The sequence below is a fragment of the Barbus barbus genome (genome assembly GCF_936440315.1).
Source record: "Barbus barbus genome assembly, chromosome: 11".
NCBI lineage: Eukaryota > Metazoa > Chordata > Actinopteri > Cypriniformes > Cyprinidae > Barbus > Barbus barbus.
In genome coordinates, this window is record NC_136739.1 from 18,390,782 (window position 1) to 18,412,858 (window position 22,077).

Sequence of the window (22,077 nt, forward strand, 5' to 3'; positions counted from 1 at the left end):
GTTTTTAAATAATTTGAAAAAATTACAAAAATCTATTTTCTTTTTAAATTATAGTCCTAAGGTGCATGAGCTTTATTGTAAAATGTAATGTGTAAATTATTTTTAATGTGCATTTTAATGTGCTCTGTATATAAACAAGTACATTTGAACATTGATGTGATCAGTGCCAATGCTAGGTATTACAGAGATGAGCGTTGAGCTGGTCTAACACTGTTTAGAGTATAGCTACTAGAGATGCTGTCACCCGAATCCGCTGCTTCAAATAAATTATCCGCCCGCCACGCGCCCGCACCTATATTTTTCTCTGATTTAGATAACCGACCCGACCCGACCCGCACCCGATCGTCACATTACAATGATTCTAATTAGACTAATTCTTAGATTTGCGCGATAATATGATGAATGGATGGTTCATTTTTAACAGCAGATTCAGTGATGTGAGAGCTGATCTGCGCGCATCACGTCTGCCGCGGCCACCGGAGCTGATCACGGTCGCCCTAGTCAAGTTAGCACTTGTGCTTATAGATATGTTTGTATTACACCAGCCACGCCGCGGCACGTTTCAGAAGCATCCCTGAATCTCGTGGTCTCACGAATCAGTTGCTTCGCTCCTGGTGTGATTTGGCACCGCGTGGAGGACGGAACAAAACGTCGTCGGAGCCGTAAGGGATAACGGCTAATACAATGATAATAGGCTGCTTGTAAATGAACATTTAATTAAAAAAGAAAAGTTCTTCTTTGGCCAGCTTATAGTCTACACTTTCTTAACCCTCTAATGCATGAATTATGGTTTTGTACTCAAAAAAATGTTTTTATCTAATTTTATGGAAGATTTAAGATAACAGATTAACAAAATCAAAAAAAATTAAAAACACCACCCCCCACTTAGTAGATTTTATTTTGTTGCCCCAGGGCAACGCTATGCAGTATAGGTAGTAAATCACAGAGAAAAATGTAATATTGTCTCAACATTTATTAGGAAACTTGAGGGAACAGGTAATCTTTTGAACTGAAAATGTGTTTCAAATTGACATTTGTCCACTTCAAATATGACTTAACAAATATTTTATTTAACCAAAACTTGTTCTCAGTCCATACAAATTCAACAAATAGTGGCCATTTCCTTTTAAATCATGCTGTAGACATGTTTGCAGTGTTCATTTTCTCACTCGGTGTGAAACGTCAAGAAGCAGTTTGTAGTGCTTGTGAAGCAGAGGTGGGCATTACACTTCCTGCATTTAGCTTTTGGAGTGCCTTTGCAGCCTGGTACCCTGCACCTGCCCTTCTTCTCACTCATGATGATCCATTGGGCTGTAGCATCCAACCTCACATCTGGAATTGGGATTGGAGCAGTGGGTCCCTGCCTCTTCTTTGTCTCATAATCACTTGAAATTCCACCACTGGGCCGTCCTCTTTTCTTTTCCAGACTTTTCCCAGATTTGCAGAGACCCTGTGCAATGTAGGATTTGAATGCATACAGCCGCATGACCTCAGCATCTGACAGGTTATTGCATTTACAATGCCGTTTGTACAACAACCAGCAGGTCACCACAATCATATCTAGAAAGTGGAAAACCAGACGATGATACCACTTTTTTGATCTGATTTTGGTTCGGTAGAGGGCTATAAGTGAGTCGAGGAGGTCCACCCCTCCCATGTGCTGATTATAGTCTCTTACAACAGCAGGACAGGGGACATCAATGATTGCCTTGCTTCCTCTGTCCCATCGCTGGACATGAGTGACTGGGTGTGCTCCCACGTAATCACTTAGAAGGGTCACTGAGCGATTGTCATACCACTTTACTGCATACAAAGTGGTATTGCCAACAATTGCTGTCTTTTCTTGAAAAGACCCACGGCCAGATCTTTTCAGTTCAGCATCAGAAACCATGCTGCTGCCTGGTAATCTGGTGGAGCGAACAGTACCAAGACAGTGCACCCCTTGACGAGCTAGCTCAAGTTGTAGTGGGACACTGGTGAACCAGTTGTCAAAGTACAGTTTGTAGTTTTTGTGTTGTGGCACTGGTTGAGCAAGGCGGAGGACAACATTTCCACTGGCTCCTATATCTACCAAATGGGTGGGCTGCACTACTTTTCCAGTGTATACTTCAATGTTGTGTGGAATACCATCAGAGCCAGCCAAAACCATAAGCTTATACCCCCATTTTTTGGGCTTCTTCGGCAGATATTGCTTCAGGCGATTTCGTCCCTTAAATGGGACCATTTGTTCATCAATACTCAGCTTCTCTGACATGGGTATTGTATTCATTTTAGAGACAAGATGAGTAATCAAGGGTCGGATCTTGAACAGCTCATCAAAATTGTCATCAGATCGAACTGGTTGGTCATCATTATCATTGAAATGCAGGAATCTCTTGATTTCCTCCCATCTGTTTAGAGTGAGTGTATCTGCTACTTGAGAAATTCTGCTTTCAGGGCGCCAAAACATTCGTGTTGCTGGCAGTCCAAACAAGGTCATGTACAAGGTAGTGCCCAAGAACTTCTCCAGTTCGGTTGTGGTTAGGTCAAGGGGCTTGTTAAGATTAACCTGTGCTGCATACAAATTTGACTGTTCTACAACAACGTCAAGTATATCATCAGAGAAGAATGTCTTGAAGTATTGATAAGGGGATAAGATGTCATCAGCATTTGGAAGGCTGTCTTGCCAATCAGGGTATGCAGGGAAACTAGAATCATGGCTGGTTTTCCACCTTGGTTGCCGAGGGACATCCTCACCATCATCATCCTCAGATTCTTGTTCTTCTTCACTCCCCTCATTATCGTTTTCATCACCTAGAATAAGAGAACATTTGTGGCTAAATGAATTGCAAATTGTGACTTTGATAGAATTGCCTTCCTTTCCCCAATAGCTTTCTAAAATCCTATTTTCTTCAGGAGTTATGGTATATAATATTTAAACATGCCTTTTATTTTTAAACATGTTTTTTTTCTGCTTTTCAAACCTCTTTCTGGGGTCCATTCTTCATCACTGTCACTTCCCTCAAGCTCACTGTCCTCACTACAAAATCCATTGTTTGCTATATTTCTGACAAATAGCTTCTCTCTGTTCTTTCTACCATAAAATGTCCCTGCATCCATTTTCCTGTAAACATCAGTGCACAAAACAAAGCAAAATCAGAAACACTGATATTGGCGTTTAAAAACGTAAAATGTCTGTATTTAGCATGTTATTGCATTGAAAACTAGCCTGCAAAAATAAAGTAAAAATTATATATATTTCTTTATTATTATATTGAGCACAAATACATGTAATGATATGTGATTACATCAAAAAACAGTCAATGAAGACCTCCTTGAAAAGTACCCCTTACTGCATAACGTTGCCCTGAGGCAACAAAAAGAAAAACTGAATTGATTAACATGCTAAATAAAAAAAAGAGAATAAAACCTGACAAAATGCTAATCTACTCCTTCATGCACACGTACATATTTTTTATTTACAATTTATGTCATGTTAAATAAGATTAGTAAAGCAAATAATCTTACCTTCTTCTCACAGCATGCACTCCTGTGACCACGTGTCAGAAAAGGAAGTCCCGCCTTCAAATAATGCTTGATAGAGAGTGCCACACCTTTTTGGACTGTTTTTTAACAATTATTTGACCGTTTTGATTGGTTGAAATCTTTTAAAAAAACATGTAATGGAAATGGGGCTTAAGAAAACCTTCTGTTGCCTGAGGGCAACGCTATGCAGTAGAGGGTTAATAGCATAAACACACGCTTTACTCCATTCAAACTTGATGCATCTGTCACTGCAACTTCCCGGACAGGCGAACACACACAAAAATGAAATCTGTGTGTCTGTCTGCCTGATGAAGAAATTAATTTAAAACACGTTCATATTTTAGAGAATATTTGCATTACTAATGATTTATCTCATCCACCCGCAATTAATTAGAATGTATTTTTTATTCCATGACCCACGCGACCCGCAGATACACCCTCCGCCCGCGCATCACTATAGCACTCTGCCTCTGTCATTCAGCTCAGTCACGATGGAGATGTGGAGAACTGCAGGACTTTTGAGTGGGAATGGCTGGAGGACGTCACAATAAAATTGTGGTATATATCACGTGTCTGGAGGTGTATCAGAGCAGTGTATTTTTCAAACTGTTCCTGAGACACAATGAAATAAGGCTAAAGGAAACAGGCCGATGGATTCTGTGGCCCCCTTACTGCCACTCAGGATGCTTTAAAAATAGTGCCATGAATAGTTTTAATACTGTTACATGCTCATCAAGGTTTGGATTAGACACCAAAGAGCACAGAAGGGCTGCTGTCTGTCTGCCGAAAGAGATGCATTGCAGACAATTAGTCACACTTTACATAATAAGAGTGTTGTGAATTATACAATGGTATTTAAGGGTTTTAAAAGGTGACTGAATCTTCAGGAGCAGCAAAAATGACCAGTAGCCCCTCACTGCAGAACAAAGATCCAGGGGGCGGGGTTGGATCCACATCTAGGCGGTGGAGATTGGTAGGTTTAGGGGTGGGGATGGGGATGGGTGGGTTTAGAGATCAGGGGGTGGAGACAGGTAGGTTTAGGTACAGTGGGGATCGAAAGTTTGGGCACCCCTTGCAGAATCTGTGAAAATGTGGATAATTTTAACAAAATAAGAGAGATCATATACAATGCATGCTATTTTTTATTTAGTGCTGTCCTGAGTAAGATATTTTCCATAAAAGATGTTTACATATAGTCCACAAAACAAAAAAATAGCTGAAATTATTAAAATAACCCCATTCAAAAGTTTGGGAACCCTTGGTTCTTAATACTGTGTGTGGTTACCTGGATGATCTACAACTGTTTTTTTATTTTGTGATGGTTGTTCATGAGTCCCTTGTTTGTTCTGAACAGTTAAACTGAGCACTGTTCTTCAGAAAAATCCTCCATGTCCTGCAGATTCTTCAGTTTTCCAGCATCTTTTGCATATTTGAACCCTTTCCAGCAGTGACTGTATGATTTTGAGATCCACCTTTTCACACTGAGGATGATTGAGGGACTCAAACACAACTATTAAAAAAGGTTCAAACATTCACTGATGCTCCAGAAGGAAACACGATGCATTAAGAGCAGGGGAGGGGTTTCCCCTGGGAAAAATCCCAGCATTCATTATTAGAGTGCAGTTGTCATCTCAGTGCGGCTGACAATAGATGACAATAGAGTGAATCCCTAGACATATTATTAGAGTTGTTGTCTGTGCTATTTCAAGTGGTAAGTCACAGGCAATCAAAGCCTAATAAACAACTAAAGCAATCCTTTTGAGACCGAGGAGCCATCTAGCGTTCATCAAGCTCATACTGCTTCACTAGGAAAATACAGGGAAATTTACTAGGGCAATGTGACTTTATATATATTATATATGTGTGTGTGTGTGTGTGTGTGTGTGTGTGTGTGTGTGTGTGTATGAACATGATATGTAAGATTACATTTTTACTAGCCATTACAATTATACATTTGATGTTGAATATATCATCATTGACACTTTTTCTCCTTTTTACAGCTCAACTACAAGGAAAAGTATGAGAAGGAGAAGTTTAAGTGCTACCTCCCTCCTGATTACCCTTTCTTCATTCAGTCTAGAGTTAATGCGTATAACCTTAGTGATGTGTTCATTCCATCTTCATTCATATCAGTGAATTTGACTAAAACCTGATCACAATGCATTACTTTCTCCCATTAATGTTCACAGACGTGTTACAAGTTTGAATGGGAAAAAACAAAAGCAAAGAAATTTGAGGTGAAAGGAGATACAATTTCGATCCTTGCAGCCCGTGCTCACACAAACATCGCCAGCGATGTAAGTAACTGGGATATTTGGGGCATTTAAATGACAGTGTGTAACAAAAGAATGAAAAATATTTCAGGAAATTGTGACGCTGATATGGTCTTTAATATTAGGTCAAATACAAGAAGGAATATGAGAAGAACAGAGGACAGATGATTGGGGCACTCAGCATCAAAGATGACCCTAAGATCATGCATTCAGTACATGTTGCTAAGATCCAAAGTGAGGTACAGTTCAGCTAGTGCATTGCTGATAACTTGTATACCCAACCCTGAAGTTTTTTATGTACTAACAGTCAATTTTTTTGATCCTCTGAAATAAAGCGCGAGTACAAGAAAGACTATGAGAAGATTAAGACCAAGTACCATAGTCCACTGGACATGATGCTTGTGACACTTGCTAAGAAATCTCAGGCCATTGCCAGCATGACTGGCTATAAGAATATCCCAAACCGTTACCTCCTCCCTTATGACAGCATACCACTGGACCAGGCAAAGAAGGCCAATGCTCTTCAGAGTGATGTAAGGATCCCTGCTGCTCTAGACACACTAGAAAGAGCACAGATTCACAAGTTCAGTGTGGACAAGTGCAGTTGTCATTCCTGTACTGAAGTATTTCCTATTTAAACATGAATTTGGGTGAGAAAGACTCATTGAGAAGCTTGTCTTTTTTAAACAGCCAATAGCCTATCATCACAGCGAACCATGCAAACCAATTTTTAGGAGTACTCCAGAATATAGATGATTTTTCTATTCAGAAAGACATGGAATAAAGCCACAAATACCAATTTAATTTGATGAGGTCTTTATGTACACGACTTTAATGTGCAGGCTGTTTACAATTTTAAATGCATTTTCTAAACTAAATAAGTTTTTTTTTTTTTCATGTTTATGAACATGACCAAGTCCATATAGCTAAAGTTGATCAATCATACCTTTGATTTTTTGTGTTACTGATTTTTCTGTCATTTGTAACCACAGAATGAATACAAGTCAGACTACAATAATTATGTCAAAGGAACGCCTTGGGTGCCTTACTGCTCCATGGAATTTGAGAAATCCAAGAAAGCAGGGGAGATCTTAAGTGAGGTATGACACTTCCTGTTTTTATCCATTTAAAGAATTTTTGATGACTATTTCTATTGTCATCAATAATGCAACTTTAATATTTCTGTCTTTCTCTTACTTAGAAAAGATACAGGCAGCATCCAGACACCGTACCTTTTACTGCTATAGATGACCACCCTCTCCAGCTGCAGGCTAAAGTTAACCAGATGATCATGTCACGACTACCTAGCTCACAGTAGCAATGACATAGGGGAGACCACACCGTTTGTTATATAAATCCAAAATAATTTATTAAAACTTTAAATCAATAAATGTATCAAATCAGTAAATGAAAAAGCAAAAGAAAACTAATCAAACGTGTAGTGCAAACCAGTCAAGTGTAGACTATGTGTACTGCAACGAAGACAAATAGAAATAGGAGTAGGATGGTGCTGGTGCTGGTGCTGGTGCTGCCAGCCAGCCAGAAGACCAGAGCAGAGACGCGCAGCCCTGAGCAGACTCCGAGCAGACCCAGAACAACTGGCAGGTGGTGTTTTTAAACAGTCCCGCCCATCAGCTACTGTCCGATGGACCGAAAACAAACAGCTCCCCCTTCAGATTGGGGGGAGAGAGACGGCCCAAACATATTCTGTCCATGGTGGAGTGAGCACACCCAACACAGCAAAGCCGGGCGTGACAATCAGAAGTGATGTAAGCAAAAACAACTAATTAAACATGGGTAAATGTTGCTCTAAATATATATATAAGTAACAGGCTGGATGTACATTAACCTTACATCACCTCTTTTTTTTCTTTTTTTTTACAAAGCAGATCATAGATCATATAATTTTGTCAGTATCTTATAAACAGCTTCGTAAATAGGAAGATTTCAATACATGACGATTCTGAACGGGATTTTTTTTTTTGCGAGCCATTAAATGACTTGAGACTCGACTCAGACTCGTGGCCAAAGACTTCAGACTTGACTCGGACTCCAGGTTAAAGACTTGTGAACATCTCTGCTATGACCTGATCAGTTAATTGCATTTAGTTTATAAAATTGTATTTATTATTGTTTATATTATTATTATTACCCATGAAACTCTAAAATAATGTAGATGTTAAAAAACTCTTATTTTACAGTCACGCTACAAGGCACAGTGGCTTGTGGACATTGCCAAAGGCTATGACATGAAAGCTGATGCCATTCCCATTGTTGCTGCTAAACAAGGAAGACACATTGCCAGCAATGTAAGCGCAAAATATATATTGAATTAAAATACTGAAGGACCTGTTCAGCAGTACCCCAAAATTTTTTTACAAAAATTTGCAATTGCATGATTGAGTGAACTGGACTGATTAGAATGCACTGTTCTTTGATCACAGTACCAATACAAAAAAGCATATGAGAAAGCAAAAGGCCACCATGTTGGCTTCCGTAGCCTCCAGGACGACCCCTTGCTGGTGCACTACATGGAGGTGGCTAAGATGCAGAGTGAGAGGAACTACAAGAAGGATTACCACAAGGCCAAGCTGAAGTACCACACCCCTGTGGACATGTTGAGTGTTGTACAGGCCAAAACCGCCTCAAAGGTTCAGACATATGCAGGATACAAGCAGCATTTCCATCATTACACCCTGCTGGCTGATGCCATGAACCTGGAGTTAGCTCGTTCCATGAACCTCAGCTCCAGTGATGTAAGTCCTTCCTCTTTTAGATCCACAAATCCCATATGAAGGGTGTACCATGGGTTTAACAAAGGATTGAACATTACATTTGTTGTCTCCAAGGTTGAGTACAAGAGTGAGTACAATGCCACCATGAAGGGTATGGGTTGGATGCCCATTGGTTCACTGGCTGTAGAGACCGCAAAGGTTGGAGGAAAGATCCTGAGTGACCACAGCTACCGCACTCACCCCTCCAACTACAAGTTCCGCAAACTTATGGATTCTATGGACCTTGCATTGGCTAGTGCCAATAATAAGATCATGGACAAGGCAAGTCTGGATTCAGGGTATTTTCATTGTTTGGACTGGTGTAAAATTAAAGGTCAATCTATGAATATATAAACGCTTTTGATTGCAGAAATCCTACCATGCTGCCTGGGAAAAAGACAAGCTCAAGGTTCTTGTGATGCCTGACAGTCCTGATATTGTCCTGGCCAAGGTCAATTCACTGAACGTGAGCCAGGTAAAGCTGACTATTGCATTCATTCAAAAGATTCTAATTAATAATAATCAAAGCAAACAAAAAAAAAGTCCAGTGAGGTATATTCCATTGCCTTTTCTGTGTTTTTTTCAGAAACTCTACAAAGCTGGCCTTGAGGAAATTAATAAGAAAGGTTATGACCTCAAACCAGACGCTATTTCGATTGTGGCTGCCAAAGCCAGTAGGAATATTGCTAGCAATGTAAGTATTCCATCATCCTATCTATTTTCGTCTTAGTATTTTCTTGTAAATGTTTGCAAAATCAGTCGTGTTGGCACGATACTGTGATCTTTTCTGATAAATCCATGTTTTTTTCATGACAGTACAAGTATAAGCTGGCATATGAGAAAGCGAAAGGCCACCATGTTGGCTTCCGTAGCCTCCAGGACGACCCCTTGCTGGTGCACTACATGGAGGTGGCTAAGATACAGAGTGAAAGGAACTACAAGAAGGATTATCACAAGGCCAAGCTGAAGTACCACACCCCTGTGGACATGTTGAGTGTTGTGCAGGCCAAAAATGCCTCAAAGGTTCAGACAAATGCAGGATACAAGCAGCATTTCCATCATTACACCCTGCTGGCAGATGCCATGAACCTGGAGTTAGCTCGCTCCATGAACCTCAGCTCCAGTGATGTAAGTCCATCCTCTTTTAGATCCACACATCTGATATGGAGGGAGTAGCTCATAACCTGTGGGACTGAAGTATTGACATAGGATTCAACAATATAATTGTTGTCTCCCAGGTTGAATACAAGAGTGAGTACAACGCCACCATGAAGGGTATGGGTTGGGTGCCCATTGGTTCACTGGCTGTAGAGAACACAAAGGTTGGAGGAAAGATCCTGAGTGACCACAACTACCGCACTCACCCCTCCAACTACAAGTTTCACAAACTTATGGATTCTATGGACCTTGCATTGGCTAGTGCCAATAATAAGATCATGGACAAGGTAGATTACACTTTTTAATAAACTAATATAGTAATGATCCATCATTTCTGAGATGTGTGTGCATCTGATCTAATTGATGACATTTTTAATGGATTATTTGGCTGGTCTGATCAGTAAATAATATTTTGAATGTGTTTTATTACAGCAAGCATATACAGACGCTTGGAACAAGGGCAAGACAAAGATCCATATCATGCCTGACAGTCCTGAAATCATTCTTGCAAAGACTAATGCAATCAACATCAGTGAGGTATGTGTATTCTATGTATTTGCAGATCTTAACAATTTTTACGAGAATATTTTAAGCACTTATTGAGTAACATACATTTTAGACAAAATATTCCCAGCTTTTTCTCCACCAATGAGCATGGTTCTCAGAGCAGAATCAGAACTTGTTGCATGTGTCTGAACAGTAGAGGTGTTTCCTTTCTAAATGAATCAGTCTTATTTATATATATAAATAAGGCTGATGGCTCATCCTAGTGAAGCTTGTAAGCACTCTTTTCACGCATGTCTGCTCTTAGGCGGTGTACAAGGCAGATCTGAAGTGGCTAAAAGGTCTCGGATGGGTCCCAATTGGTTCACTTGATGTTGAGAAAGTGAAAAAGGCTGGAGAAATCCTGAGTGAAAAGAAATATCGTCAGCACCCAAGCAACTTCAAGTTCACTTGCACAACTGAAGACATGCCACTGGTCTTGGCTAAAGCCAATAATGAAGTAATGAACAAGGTGTCTTTACATTTGCTATCTAGACCCATATGGAAATATCTAAAGTATCATTTGTGACATCAGTTCTGATGATTTATTCTCTCTTCTTTCTCGCAGTCAAAATATGTTGAAGCTTGGAACAATGATAAAACAAAGATTCACATCATGCCAGACACAATGGATGTGGTTCTTGCAAAGCAAAACAAAGTCAACTATAGTGAGGTCAGTATTTCCAATTCGGAGTTGAGTATTCAGTTAAATATACTGTAAGAGTATTCTTTTTTATATTAAAGCAAATATAAAGCGTAGCGTTTATAGGTCACGGCAGGTCACGTTAGTCAAGCTATCATCAGCTGATTCTCAGCCAATCCACGTCTACCTTTAGGAATACGACGCCTATCTTTGCATTCATATATAAGGTCCTCTAGAATTATCAGCAGCTTTCACGTTGCTCAATAGCTAATTACCCTCCTCCATCCCCAGTTCCTCCTCTCATCCAGTCAGGATTCGGACTTCTCATTCTCCTTTGAATCAGGCTAATTTCTAAAATGTGTGCATTAAATTATTGAACATTAATGATATCTGCAACACATTTATGTTGGTTCTGTTCTGTTACCCTGGGGGGTTATCACTGCTCTCCCTGCTCTTATCCATGCTAGGCTGCAAGGAGTTCTTGCCAGGAACAGAACCATACCGCCAATCCAAAGTGTATGCTAATTGTCAATCATCTTTGACGATAGTGGTCCTGACAGAAATTCTAAATATTAACCATGAGTCATATATACTGTATATTAAGAGCGATGGGCATTGCCAACACCCAAGCAGCTTCAAATACACCATGACAACTCAAGACATGCCGATAGTATTGGCTAAAGCCAACAATGACGTCATGAACAAGGTGACTTCTGAACTGATAAAACATTATGCATAAGTAATATTCAAATTTATTTTGACAGCTATTGTGTGGGTGTCAATTTTTTTTTTTCAATTTCATACTTCTGTTTGACAGCAACAATATGTTGATGCATGGAACAAAGACAAGTCAAAGATCCATATTATGCCAGATGCTATGGACATTGTACTCGCAAAACAAAATAAGGCCAACTACAGTCTGGTAAGTATGACACAACATTGGCCTCTTAGTGGGGCATAATGGATGTTCTTGGTTAACAATTAATATATACATTATTTAATTTTTTTTAAAGAAATTATACAAGCTTGCAAATGAGGAAGCTAAAAAGAAGGGCTATGACATGCGAAATGATGCCATCCCCATCAAAGCAGCCAAGGCCTCCAGGGACATTGCCAGTGATGTGAGTATTTTGAGTTATAGAGTCTAAAAGTGAACAACACATTCCATAGAACTAACGTATGCCTTAAACTGCTCTTTCTTTCAAACAGTATAAGTACAAGACTGGTTATCGTAAGCAAGTTGGTCATCACATTGGAGCCCTGAGCGTCCAAGATGATCCTCTGCTAATGCTGGCCTTGAACTCAGCTAGGATTGCTAGTGATGCTCTTTACAAGAAGGACTTCAACAAGTCTAAGACCAAATTCCACCTCCCAGTGGATATGATAGCCTTTGAGTTGGCCAAGAAGAACCAGATCCAGGTCAATGATGCCAACTACAGAATCTACCTGCACAACTGGACCTGCCTGCCCGACTCTAATGACGTCGTCCAGGCCAGACAAGCCTATGACCTTCAGAGTGATGTAAGTATGCTACATGCAGACATGCTAAATTCAGGATTTTAGAAGTAAGATCTCCATGTTTCAAATACCTAGTTTATATAGACATATATTTGTTCACTACTTAATGCTAGTATTTATGCTATGTTTGTTCTCAGGCGGTGTACAAAGCTGATTTAAAATGGCTTCAAGGTCTTGGATGGGTTCCCATTGGTTCGGTTGATGTTGAGAAAGTGAAAAAGGCTGGAGAAATCCAAAATGAAAGGAAGTACCGTCAGCACCCAAGCAACTTCAAGTTCACTTGCACAACTGAAGACATGCCACTATAGTCTTGGCCAAAGCCAATGCAAACATCATGAACAAGGTAGCCTGCTTTGATCAATAGCACAATTTTCTTCTTTTTTCCAATGAAATTTGTAAAGATACTTTGCATATATGTTTCTGATTTTTCCTTACACTATAGAAAAGCTATGTGGAAGCTTGGGAAAAGGATAAGACCAAGATCCACGTCATGCCAGATACAATGGAGATAGTGCTTGCTAAACAGAACAAATTTAACTACAGTGTGGTGAGTAATTCATTTCAAGTCTCAAATTGAAGATGAGAAGTTATATTTGTTTTTCCTTATATTTCCTTTTCTACTTAATCCTACTCCAGAAACAATACAAGCTTGCCAATGAGGAGGCCAAAAAGAAAGGCTATGACATGCGTGGTGATGCCATTTCTATTAAAGCAGCTAAAGCCTCTCGGGATATCATCAGTGATGTGAGTGCTCTCTTCTTTTGTTCTTCATTCATAGTCTTATAGTTCATGGTCTAGAATGTATAAAAATGTTTCCAGTTTTATCCATTCTTATTGTTCTTTAATCATTCACCTGTAGTACAAGTACAAGACTGGTTATCGTAAGCAAGTTGGTCATCACATTGGAGCCCTCAGCATCCAAGATGATCCTCTGCTCGTGCTGGCCTTGAACTCAGCAAAGATTGCTAGTGATGCTCTTTACAAGAAAGACTTCAACAAGTCCAAGACCAAGTTCCACCTCCCAGTGGACCTGCTGTCTCTTGAGCTGGCCAAGAAATGCCAGATCCAAGTTAATGACGCCAACTACAGAACCTACCTGCACAACTGGACCTGCCTGCCCGACTCCAATGATGTTGTCTAGGCCAGACAAGTCTATGACCTCCAGAGTGACGTAAGTCTTGTGAAAGTTCTCGTGACTTGTATTGTTCCTTTTTACAGTCATTTATTACAGTCACATACATTTTTCATTATTTCTTGCATGACCATTTAGGCAGTGTACAAGGCTGATCTGAAATGGCTTCAAGGAATCGGATGGGTTCCCATTGGTTCAATAGATGTTGAGAAAGTGAAGAAGGCTGGAGAAATCCTGAGTGAAAGGAAGTACCGCCAACACCCAAGCAACTTCAAGTTCACCCTTACAACTGAGGACATGCCAATAGTTTTAGCTAAAAATAATGCTTCTACTATTAACAAGGTAAATCTGCTCAGTAGGTTTCTCAACACAAGAACCCTAACAAATAGCTTATAGGTTTAAACGTTTGACACCTAATTTTATTCAACTGTTATAGAAACTTTACACTGAAGCCTGGGACCAGGATAAAACCAAAATCCATGTTATGCCTGATTGTATGGAAGTTCTGTTGGCAAAGCAGAACAATATGAACTATAGTGAGGTATGTATATGTCTGAAATGTTTTCTTTTTACCCTAAAAGAACTCTTTAAATCTCTAGTAACGACACTCTCTGTAAAATATTTTCCTTTTTTAGAAAATATATAAACTTGCCAACGAAGAATCTAAGAAGAAGGGCTATGATTTGCGTGGTGATGCAATTGCTATCAAAGCAGCTAAGACTTCCAGGGATATCATCAGTGATGTGAGTACTTATTAGTACATACTGTAGTTTGTGTCATACACTCTTTACTGTGCACAATTACCTTCTGAAACCCTTTTAAAATATTTTTTAGTATAAGTACAAGGCTGGTTATCGTAAGCAAGTTGGTCATCACATTGGAGCCCTCAGCGTCAAGGATGATCCCTTGATCATGCTGGCCTTGAACTCAGCTAAGATTGCTAGTGATCTTCTCTACAAGAAAGATTTTAACAAATCCAAAACCAAGTTCAACCTCCCAGCGGACCTGCTGTCTCTTGAGTTGGCCAAGAAGTGCCAGATCCAGGTCAATGATGCCAACTACAGAACCTACCTGCACAACTGGACCTGTCTGCCCGACTCCAATGATGTCGTCCAGGCCAGAAAAGTGTATGACCTTCGTAGCGATGTACGTTTGTCAAACTAAAATGTAATTCAAATGTTTGTATAGAACTGATTTGTATAGAAGTGTATAGTTCTGAAAAGTCACATTTTGTCTCCACCTCAGGCTGTGTACAAAGCAGACATGGAGTTTATGACCGGTGTAGGATGGGTCCCTATTGGCTCACTTGATGTCCTGAAAGCAAAGAAAGCAGCTGAGATCCTCAGCGATCGACTCTACAGACAGAAACCAGACACATTTAAATATACACAAGACATGCAGGCCATGCCTTTGGTGCTTGCCAAGGCAAATGCCCAAATTATGGATCAGGTTAGTAGAATAGAAAAGTAATATGATTGGAATCCATCTAATCTGTCAACAAAATTCTCTGGAGAACAATTTAGTCACAATATCAATTACTACATAAAGTTTAATATATATTAGTTTGTACATTATTTTGTTTTCACGTTATTTTTATTCATTGCAGGATGTTTTAATTTTCCACAAAAACAACTCTCATAGTATTGAAATTGTCACAAACTTTTTTTCACATTTTAGCATCAATACCATGCAGCATGGGAGAGTGACAAGGTCAAGATCCATATCCCTGCTGATACCCCAGAGATTGTGCTCTCAAGTGCTAATGCAATGAACAATAGTAGGGTTGGTATCACTTCTGAATGATTGTTCTTTCTTCATTATATATTTCAAATTCATGCATTCTGTTTGATTTCAAAAATTAGTCCTATTTATTATTTTACTTAAAAAAAGAAATAAAAATTTAGCTTGTAGAAACTGTACAGACAAGCAGTTGAGGACAACTTCAGGAAAGGCTACGACCTCAAACCTGATGCTGTCGCCATCAAAGCTGCTAAAGCATCCAGAGACATTATTAGTGATGTGAGTATATACCTGTCACGGTTCATGAATTCACTGGTTTCTTCATGTCTCGTGTAATTGTTGTTCTCTGTGTGTGTGGATGTGTGAGTGGGCGTTACCGCTCAGCGCTCATCAGCGCGCCAGCTGATCTCACTCCCCGCACCAGCTGCTGCCAATCCACTCACCTTTAAAGCCTCACCGCACTCTCCTCTCTTTGTCAGATCGTTGGTTGATGTCCTCCGTGTTGTTCATCGTGTGCCGTCTGCTACTGTGTTCCTGGTCTTCGTCTGTCTGGATTCTTCGTGGTTCTCGTCTCGTCTGGATGTTCACCTGCACTGGATTCACCATCACCACTCGTCACCAGCACGCTGTCCATCTCGTCCCTGCGCCACCAGCCCACCCGAGAGACTTTACTCAGTTTGTGTCCTCTGACCTAATAAATACTGTTTATACTTGCATCTTTGCTTCCACCTCGTTTTTCCCGTGACAGAACGATCTGACCAAGCTATGGAAGCAGCAAGTGGATCCTCTTCCTCTCTGGAGGATTTCATCCGATCCAGCGTTTCCCGGATGGATGCCCAGGAGAGGAACATGAAGGACTCGGGTCGGGCCATTCAAGCTCTTGTGGCGCAGGTGTCCGAGCTCACCCAGCACTTACAACATCTGCAAGCTCCCACTGCGCCACCCACACCGCCAACTCCCCTCGTACCACCTGAGAACGCCTCCCTGTCAGAGCCCTGCCTACCCACTCCCGAGTTATACAACGGTGAGCCAAACTTCTGCAGAGCATTTTTAACTCGCTGTTTGATGCACTTTTCTCTGCAGCCCAGAACCTTTGCGAGTGAACAGAGCAAAGTAGCATTCGTGCTCACGCTACTGACAGGGAGAGCGGCGCTATGGGGAACAGCGGTGTGGGAGAACCAAGATCCATGCTGTGCCTCGTTCCAGACACTCTCCGCCGAGATGAAAGGAGTTTTTGACCGTGCGGTCGCGGGAAGAGAGGCGGCTCGGATCCTCGCGGATCTAAGACAAGAGGAAAGGTCGGTGTCGGATTACTCCATCGAGTTCCGGACTCTGGCGGCAGAGTGTCAGTGGAACGAGGAGGCGCAGTGGGATATGTTCCTGCATGGGCTGGCTGACCGCGTCCAGAAAGAGATTTACACCATGGATTTACCCGCTTCCCTCAATGGGTTGATCGAACTGGCTATTCGGGTGGATTCCCGAATCTCCCGAGTCGAGCGCTGGCTGTTACCCGCTCGTGTTCCTGCAGTAACACAGGATTTACAAGCCAGCGGCAGGGACGTGGTCAGCCCCGTCTACGATCACGAACCCATGCAGGTCGGGCGAGCTCGGCTTTCCCGGGAGGAGAAGGAGAGGCGGAGGTCCCAGGGCCTATGCCTTTACTGTGGCGCGGCAGGACACTTTTCTTACAACTGCCCGGCAAAAGGGGCAAGCCCGGCAGTAAGGTTGAGGCTACTGTCGGGTGGGATCTCTGCAGAGAAGACCTCATCAACATCTACACTCCTCCCGGTAAGACTACGATGGTCAGCCCACACTCACTACTGTCAAGCACTACTGGATTCTGGGGCCGAGGGTAATTTTATGGACCACACGTTTGCACTCAAGATTCAAGCTCCCCTTCTACCCCTCACTCAGACCATCGCTGTTCACGCCCTCAATGGCCAAGCCCTTCCCATCATTTCCTTCACCACTGGACCCGTCACACTCATTGTATCTGGCAACCACTCCGAAACCATCTCATTCTACATTCTGGACTCCCCCCTGGCACCCATCGTTTTAGGTCACCCTTGGTTCACCAAACACAACCCCAGGATCGATTGGCAGCAGAAATCAGTATCAGAATGGAGCAGTGAATGTTATAAGTCTTGTCTTGTGTCTGCTTGTCCGTCCGTTTCTGTTTCTACGTTGCAGGAGGAGGCAGTGGATTGGTCAAACGTGCCCACGGAGTATCACGACCTGAAGGAGGTGTTCAGTAAGTCTCGTGCTGCTTCTCTCCCTCCGCACCGTCCCTATGACTGTGCTATAGAGTTACTGCCAGGTACGTCTCCGCCTAAGGGCAAGTTATATTCACTTTCTGTTCCAGAGAGAGAGGCAATGGAGAAATATATTTCTGATTCTCTAGCAGCGGGGTTCATCCGCCCCTCCTCTTCTCCAGCGGGGGCGGGGTTCTTTTTTGTGGGGAAGAAGGACGGATCCCTGCGACCTTGTATTGATTACCGGAGACTGAACAACATCACGGTAAAGAATACTTATCCTTTGCCGTTAATGTCTTCAGCCTTCGAGAGATTGCAGGGAGCGTCTATTTTCACAAAATTGGATTTACGTAATGCTTATCATTTGGTCCGCATTAGGAAGGGGGATGAGTGGAAGACTGCTTTTAACACCCCTAGGGGGCACTTTGAATACTTGGTCATGCCCTTCGGGCTGTCCAACTCCCCAGCGGTCTTCCAGGCACTCGTCAATGATGTGCTGCGAGATATGGTAGATCAGTTCATATATGTTTACCTGGATGACATACTGATTTTTTCTTCATCTCTCCAGGAACATGTGCAGCACGTCCGGCGAGTGCTTCAGAGGTTGCTAGAGAATGGGCTTTTTGTCAAGGCGGAGAAATGCGCTTTTCATGCACAGTCTGTTCCTTTTCTAGGGTACATTGTGTCGTCCGAGGGAGTGCGCATGGATCCTGACAAAGTTAAGGCTGTGGTGGAGTGGCCAAGTCCAGATTCCCGTAAGGCCCTACAGAGGTTTCTGGGCTTCGCCAACTTCTACCGGCGTTTTATTCGCAATTTCAGCCAACTAGCCGCGCCTCTGACTGCCTTGACCTCCCCCAGGACTACGTTCAGGTGGTCAGACGCAGCTGAGGCTGCGTTTGCCAAACTGAAGGGCCGCTTCGTTTCAGCCCCCATCTTAGTCACCCCTGATCCATCACGTCAGTTTGTGGTGGAGGTCGATGCGTCAGAGGTGGGGGTAGGTGCAGTGCTATCCCAGCGCTCTCCGGCGGACGACAGAATGCATCCATGCGCGTTTTTGTCCCATCGTTTGTCCCCCGCCGAGAGTAATTATGACATTGGTAACCGAGAGTTGTTGGCAGTTAAGTTAGCATTGGAGGAGTGGCGTCACTGGTTAGAAGGGTCGGGGGTACCTTTTATCGTATGGACCGATCATAAGAACTTGGAATACATTAGAACTGCCAAAAGATTGAACTCCAGGCAGGCTCGGTGGGCACTTTTTTTTCGGACGTTTTGATTTCACTCTCTCGTACCGCCCGGGTTCCAAGAACATCAAACCCGATTCCTTATCACGTATTTTTGACCGTTCCGATCGCCCGTCTACTCCCGAGTGCATTTTTCCAGAAACACTTATTGTTTCCACACTCACATGGGAGGTCGAATCGAAGGTCAAAACAGCCTTACAAGGGGTAACGCCTCCGGTCGGCTGCCCACCGAACCGGTTATTTGTGCCGGAGGGATTACGGTCCGACGTTATTCAGTGGGGTCATTGTTCCAATGTGGCTTGTCATCCAGGAGTCAGTCGCACTACATCTTTAGTCAAGCAACGATTTTGGTGGCCACTTATGGCTCGTGATGTTCACAGTTTTGTTTTGGCTTGCTCAGTTTGTGCCACTGGTAAGACTTCCAATAGACCCCCAGATGGGCTCCTTCAACCGCTGCCGGTCCCTTCGAGACCCTGGTCCCATATCGCTCTAGATTTTGTCACCGCCCTCCCACCCTCTCAGGGTAACACGGTAGTTTTGACCGTGGTGGACCGATTCTCGAAGGCGGCCCACTTTATTCCCTTGCCCAAATTACCCTCAGCCAAGGAGACAGCGGTAACAGTCGTTGACCACGTCTTTCGGTTACATGGCCTCCCGACGGACGTGGTTTCCGACAGAGGACCCCAATTTGTGTCCAAATTTTGGCGAGAGTTTTGTAAATTGCTGGGTGCCACTGTTAGTCTGTCCTCAGGGTTTCATCCCCAGAGCAATGGTCAAACTGAGAGAGCCAACCAGGATTTGGAGAGAACGTTGCGATGTCTGGTCTCCAAGAATCCTTCCTCATGGAGCCAACAACTGTCAATGGTGGAGTACGCCCACAATTCGTTACCAGTGTCATCTACGGGCCTGTCTCCGTTTGAATGCAGCATAGGTTACCAGCCACCAATTTTTCCTAGTCTGGAATCCGAAGTCGCGGTTCCCTCCGCCCACGCCTTTGTCCAGAGGTGTCATCGCACTTGGACTAGAGCCCGCGAGACTCTACTCCAGGTGGGAGCACGCACCAAGGCCAAGGCCGATCGCCACCGGTCTAGACCTCCCGTATACGTCGTCGGTTCCAAAGTGTGGCTTTCTACTAAGAACATTCCTCTCCGCTCCGTGTCTAATAAACTTGCTCCTAAATTCATTGGCCCGTTCGCTGTCACCAAGATCATTAGTCCGGTGACAGTCCGCCTCAATCTCCCTCCAGTGTACAGGAGGATTCATCCCGTTTTCCATGTGTCCAAAATTAAACCCGTGTTTTATGCACGCATAAATCCGCCAGCCCCGGTTCCCCCACCGCCGCGACTCGTAGAAGGGGAACCCGCTTATTCGGTCAATCGTATTCTGGACTCTAGGCGGAGGGGACGCGGATTCCAGTACTTGGTGGACTGGGAAGGTTACGGTCCGGAGGAGAGAAGTTGGGTACCGGCTAGAGACATCCTGGATCACTCCCTTATTGATGATTACAATCGACAGGTAAGGGAGTCTGGGAACGCCAGGAGGCGTTCCTAGGAGGGAGGGTACTGTCACGGTTCATGAATTCACTGGTTTCTTCATGTCTCGTGTAATTGTTGTTCTCTGTGTGTGTGGATGTGTGAGTGGGCGTTACCGCTCAGCGCTCATCAGCGCGCCAGCTGATCTCACTCCCCGCACCAGCTGCTGCCAATCCACTCACCTTTAAAGCCTCACCGCACTCTCCTCTCTTTGTCAGATCGTTGGTTGATGTCCTCCGTGTTGTTCATCGTGTGCCGTCTGCTACTGTGTTCCTGGTCTTCGTCTGTCTGGATTCTTCGTGGTTCTCGTCTCGTCTGGATGTTCACCTGCACTGGATTCACCATCACCACTCGTCACCAGCACGCTGTCCATCTCGTCCCTGCGCCACCAGCCCACCCGAGAGACTTTACTCAGTTTGTGTCCTCTGACCTAATAAATACTGTTTATACTTGCATCTTTGCTTCCACCTCGTTTTTCCCGTGACAATACCTTCGTAACATTAGCTTATATTACAAGCTGACTCATGCATTTTGTATTTGATTGCATAAATGTAAATAGGAGCCATCTTTATAGGTAAAGCATCATGTGCCATTGCTAGTAATGTAAGTCTTTCTTCCTTATTGGACCCAGCATGTGATTACTGTGTACTTATCAGAATGTAATGAATGTTTTAATGGATTTTTCACAGTACAAGTACAAGGTTGGTTATCGTAAGCAAGTTGGCCATCGCATTGGGGCTCGCTGTGTCCAAGATGATCCTCTGATCATGCTGGCCTTGAACTCAGCTAGGATTGCTAGTGATGCTCTTTACAAGAAGGACTTCAACAAGTCCAAGACCAAGTTCCACCTCCCTGCTGTCTCTTGAGCTGTCCAAGAAATGTCAGATCCAAGTTAATGATGCCAACTACAGAACCTACCTGCACAACTGGACCTGCCTGCCCGACTCCAATGATGTTGTCCAGGCCAGGAAGGTCTACGATCTTCAGAGTGATGTGCGTTTCTGTTGGATTTTCATTTGTAACCATAATAAATAGACCTACCGTATACTACCAGCATTGTTTTACTGTTTCTCGTGTATTTTGTGCCATCAGGCTGTGTATAAGGCTGATATGGAATGGATCAGAGGTACAGGATGGGTACCCATAGGCTCAGTTGATGCAGAGAAGGCTAAAAAGGCTGCTGAGATTCTGAGTGAAAGGAAGTACAGACAGCATCCTAGAAACTTCAAGTATACAAGCAAGACAGATGCCGTACCTTTTGCTCTTGCTCAAGCTAATGCCAAGATCATGGACAAGGTATTATTTTCCTAGAAAAGTTTACTAATCTGTGTAAAAGGTAAAAATAAATTGCTGTTTGAAATCACTGTTGCAGGCTGAGATTTTGTAGACCAGAGGTGAATGTGTCTCATTATTATTGCATTGCAGAATGCATATGTTGATGCCTGGAATAAGGAGAAGATCCATATCCATGTCATGCCAGACACACCTGAGATTGTTCTTGGAAAACAAAACAAACTCAACACAAGCATCGTAAGTACAGCAGCACTGTTTTGTATCGACCAATAAATCAGAAATAAATGCACACTAGTTTAGTTTTTAATCCTGTTAAATCAGTATGTGTTGCTTCATCATGTTCTTTGCAGAAATATTACCGTCAAGACTATGAGAACAGCCTAAAGAAGGGCTACTTCCTGCCTAAGGAACATAATATATAAATGTTTTAGTTTGAATTAATAGTACACTTCA

General features: G+C 42.7%; 2 protein-coding genes across 2 annotated transcripts in view; one reads left to right on the forward strand and one right to left on the reverse strand.

Annotated features, from left to right (window-relative positions):
* Nucleotides 1-1,165: 1,165 nt before the first annotated feature.
* On the reverse strand, nt 1,166-3,099 carry LOC306877415 (piggyBac transposable element-derived protein 2-like; the record flags this gene model as incomplete). Its single annotated transcript, XM_079429191.1, has 2 exons — nt 1,166-2,793; nt 2,964-3,099. The coding sequence occupies 2 exons, from the start codon at nt 3,097-3,099 to the stop codon at nt 1,166-1,168; spliced, it is 1,764 nt and encodes a 587-aa protein (XP_079285317.1).
* A 954-nt stretch (nt 3,100-4,053) lies between these two features.
* LOC306877416 (nebulin-like) overlaps nt 4,054-22,077 on the forward strand; it is a gene marked incomplete at both ends in the record, with an annotated part of 51,295 nt that continues 33,271 nt past the window's right edge. The window contains 40 exon segments of the mRNA XM_079429192.1: nt 4,054-4,083; nt 5,526-5,630; nt 5,715-5,822; nt 5,924-6,037; nt 6,134-6,331; nt 6,791-6,898; nt 7,000-7,112; nt 7,282-7,567; nt 8,000-8,107; nt 8,243-8,554; nt 8,648-8,854; nt 8,943-9,047; nt 9,159-9,266; nt 9,389-9,700; nt 9,811-10,017; nt 10,163-10,267; nt 10,542-10,733; nt 10,842-10,946; nt 11,521-11,622; nt 11,734-11,838; nt 11,930-12,037; nt 12,126-12,437; nt 12,572-12,739; nt 12,742-12,777; nt 12,877-12,981; nt 13,071-13,178; nt 13,294-13,572; nt 13,576-13,605; nt 13,705-13,908; nt 14,003-14,107; nt 14,202-14,309; nt 14,401-14,712; nt 14,812-15,015; nt 15,244-15,348; nt 15,478-15,585; nt 21,021-21,184; nt 21,186-21,324; nt 21,424-21,627; nt 21,757-21,861; nt 21,975-22,037. Of these exon segments, the coding sequence (XP_079285318.1) occupies nt 4,054-4,083; nt 5,526-5,630; nt 5,715-5,822; nt 5,924-6,037; nt 6,134-6,331; nt 6,791-6,898; nt 7,000-7,112; nt 7,282-7,567; nt 8,000-8,107; nt 8,243-8,554; nt 8,648-8,854; nt 8,943-9,047; nt 9,159-9,266; nt 9,389-9,700; nt 9,811-10,017; nt 10,163-10,267; nt 10,542-10,733; nt 10,842-10,946; nt 11,521-11,622; nt 11,734-11,838; nt 11,930-12,037; nt 12,126-12,437; nt 12,572-12,739; nt 12,742-12,777; nt 12,877-12,981; nt 13,071-13,178; nt 13,294-13,572; nt 13,576-13,605; nt 13,705-13,908; nt 14,003-14,107; nt 14,202-14,309; nt 14,401-14,712; nt 14,812-15,015; nt 15,244-15,348; nt 15,478-15,585; nt 21,021-21,184; nt 21,186-21,324; nt 21,424-21,627; nt 21,757-21,861; nt 21,975-22,037 (5,997 nt within the window).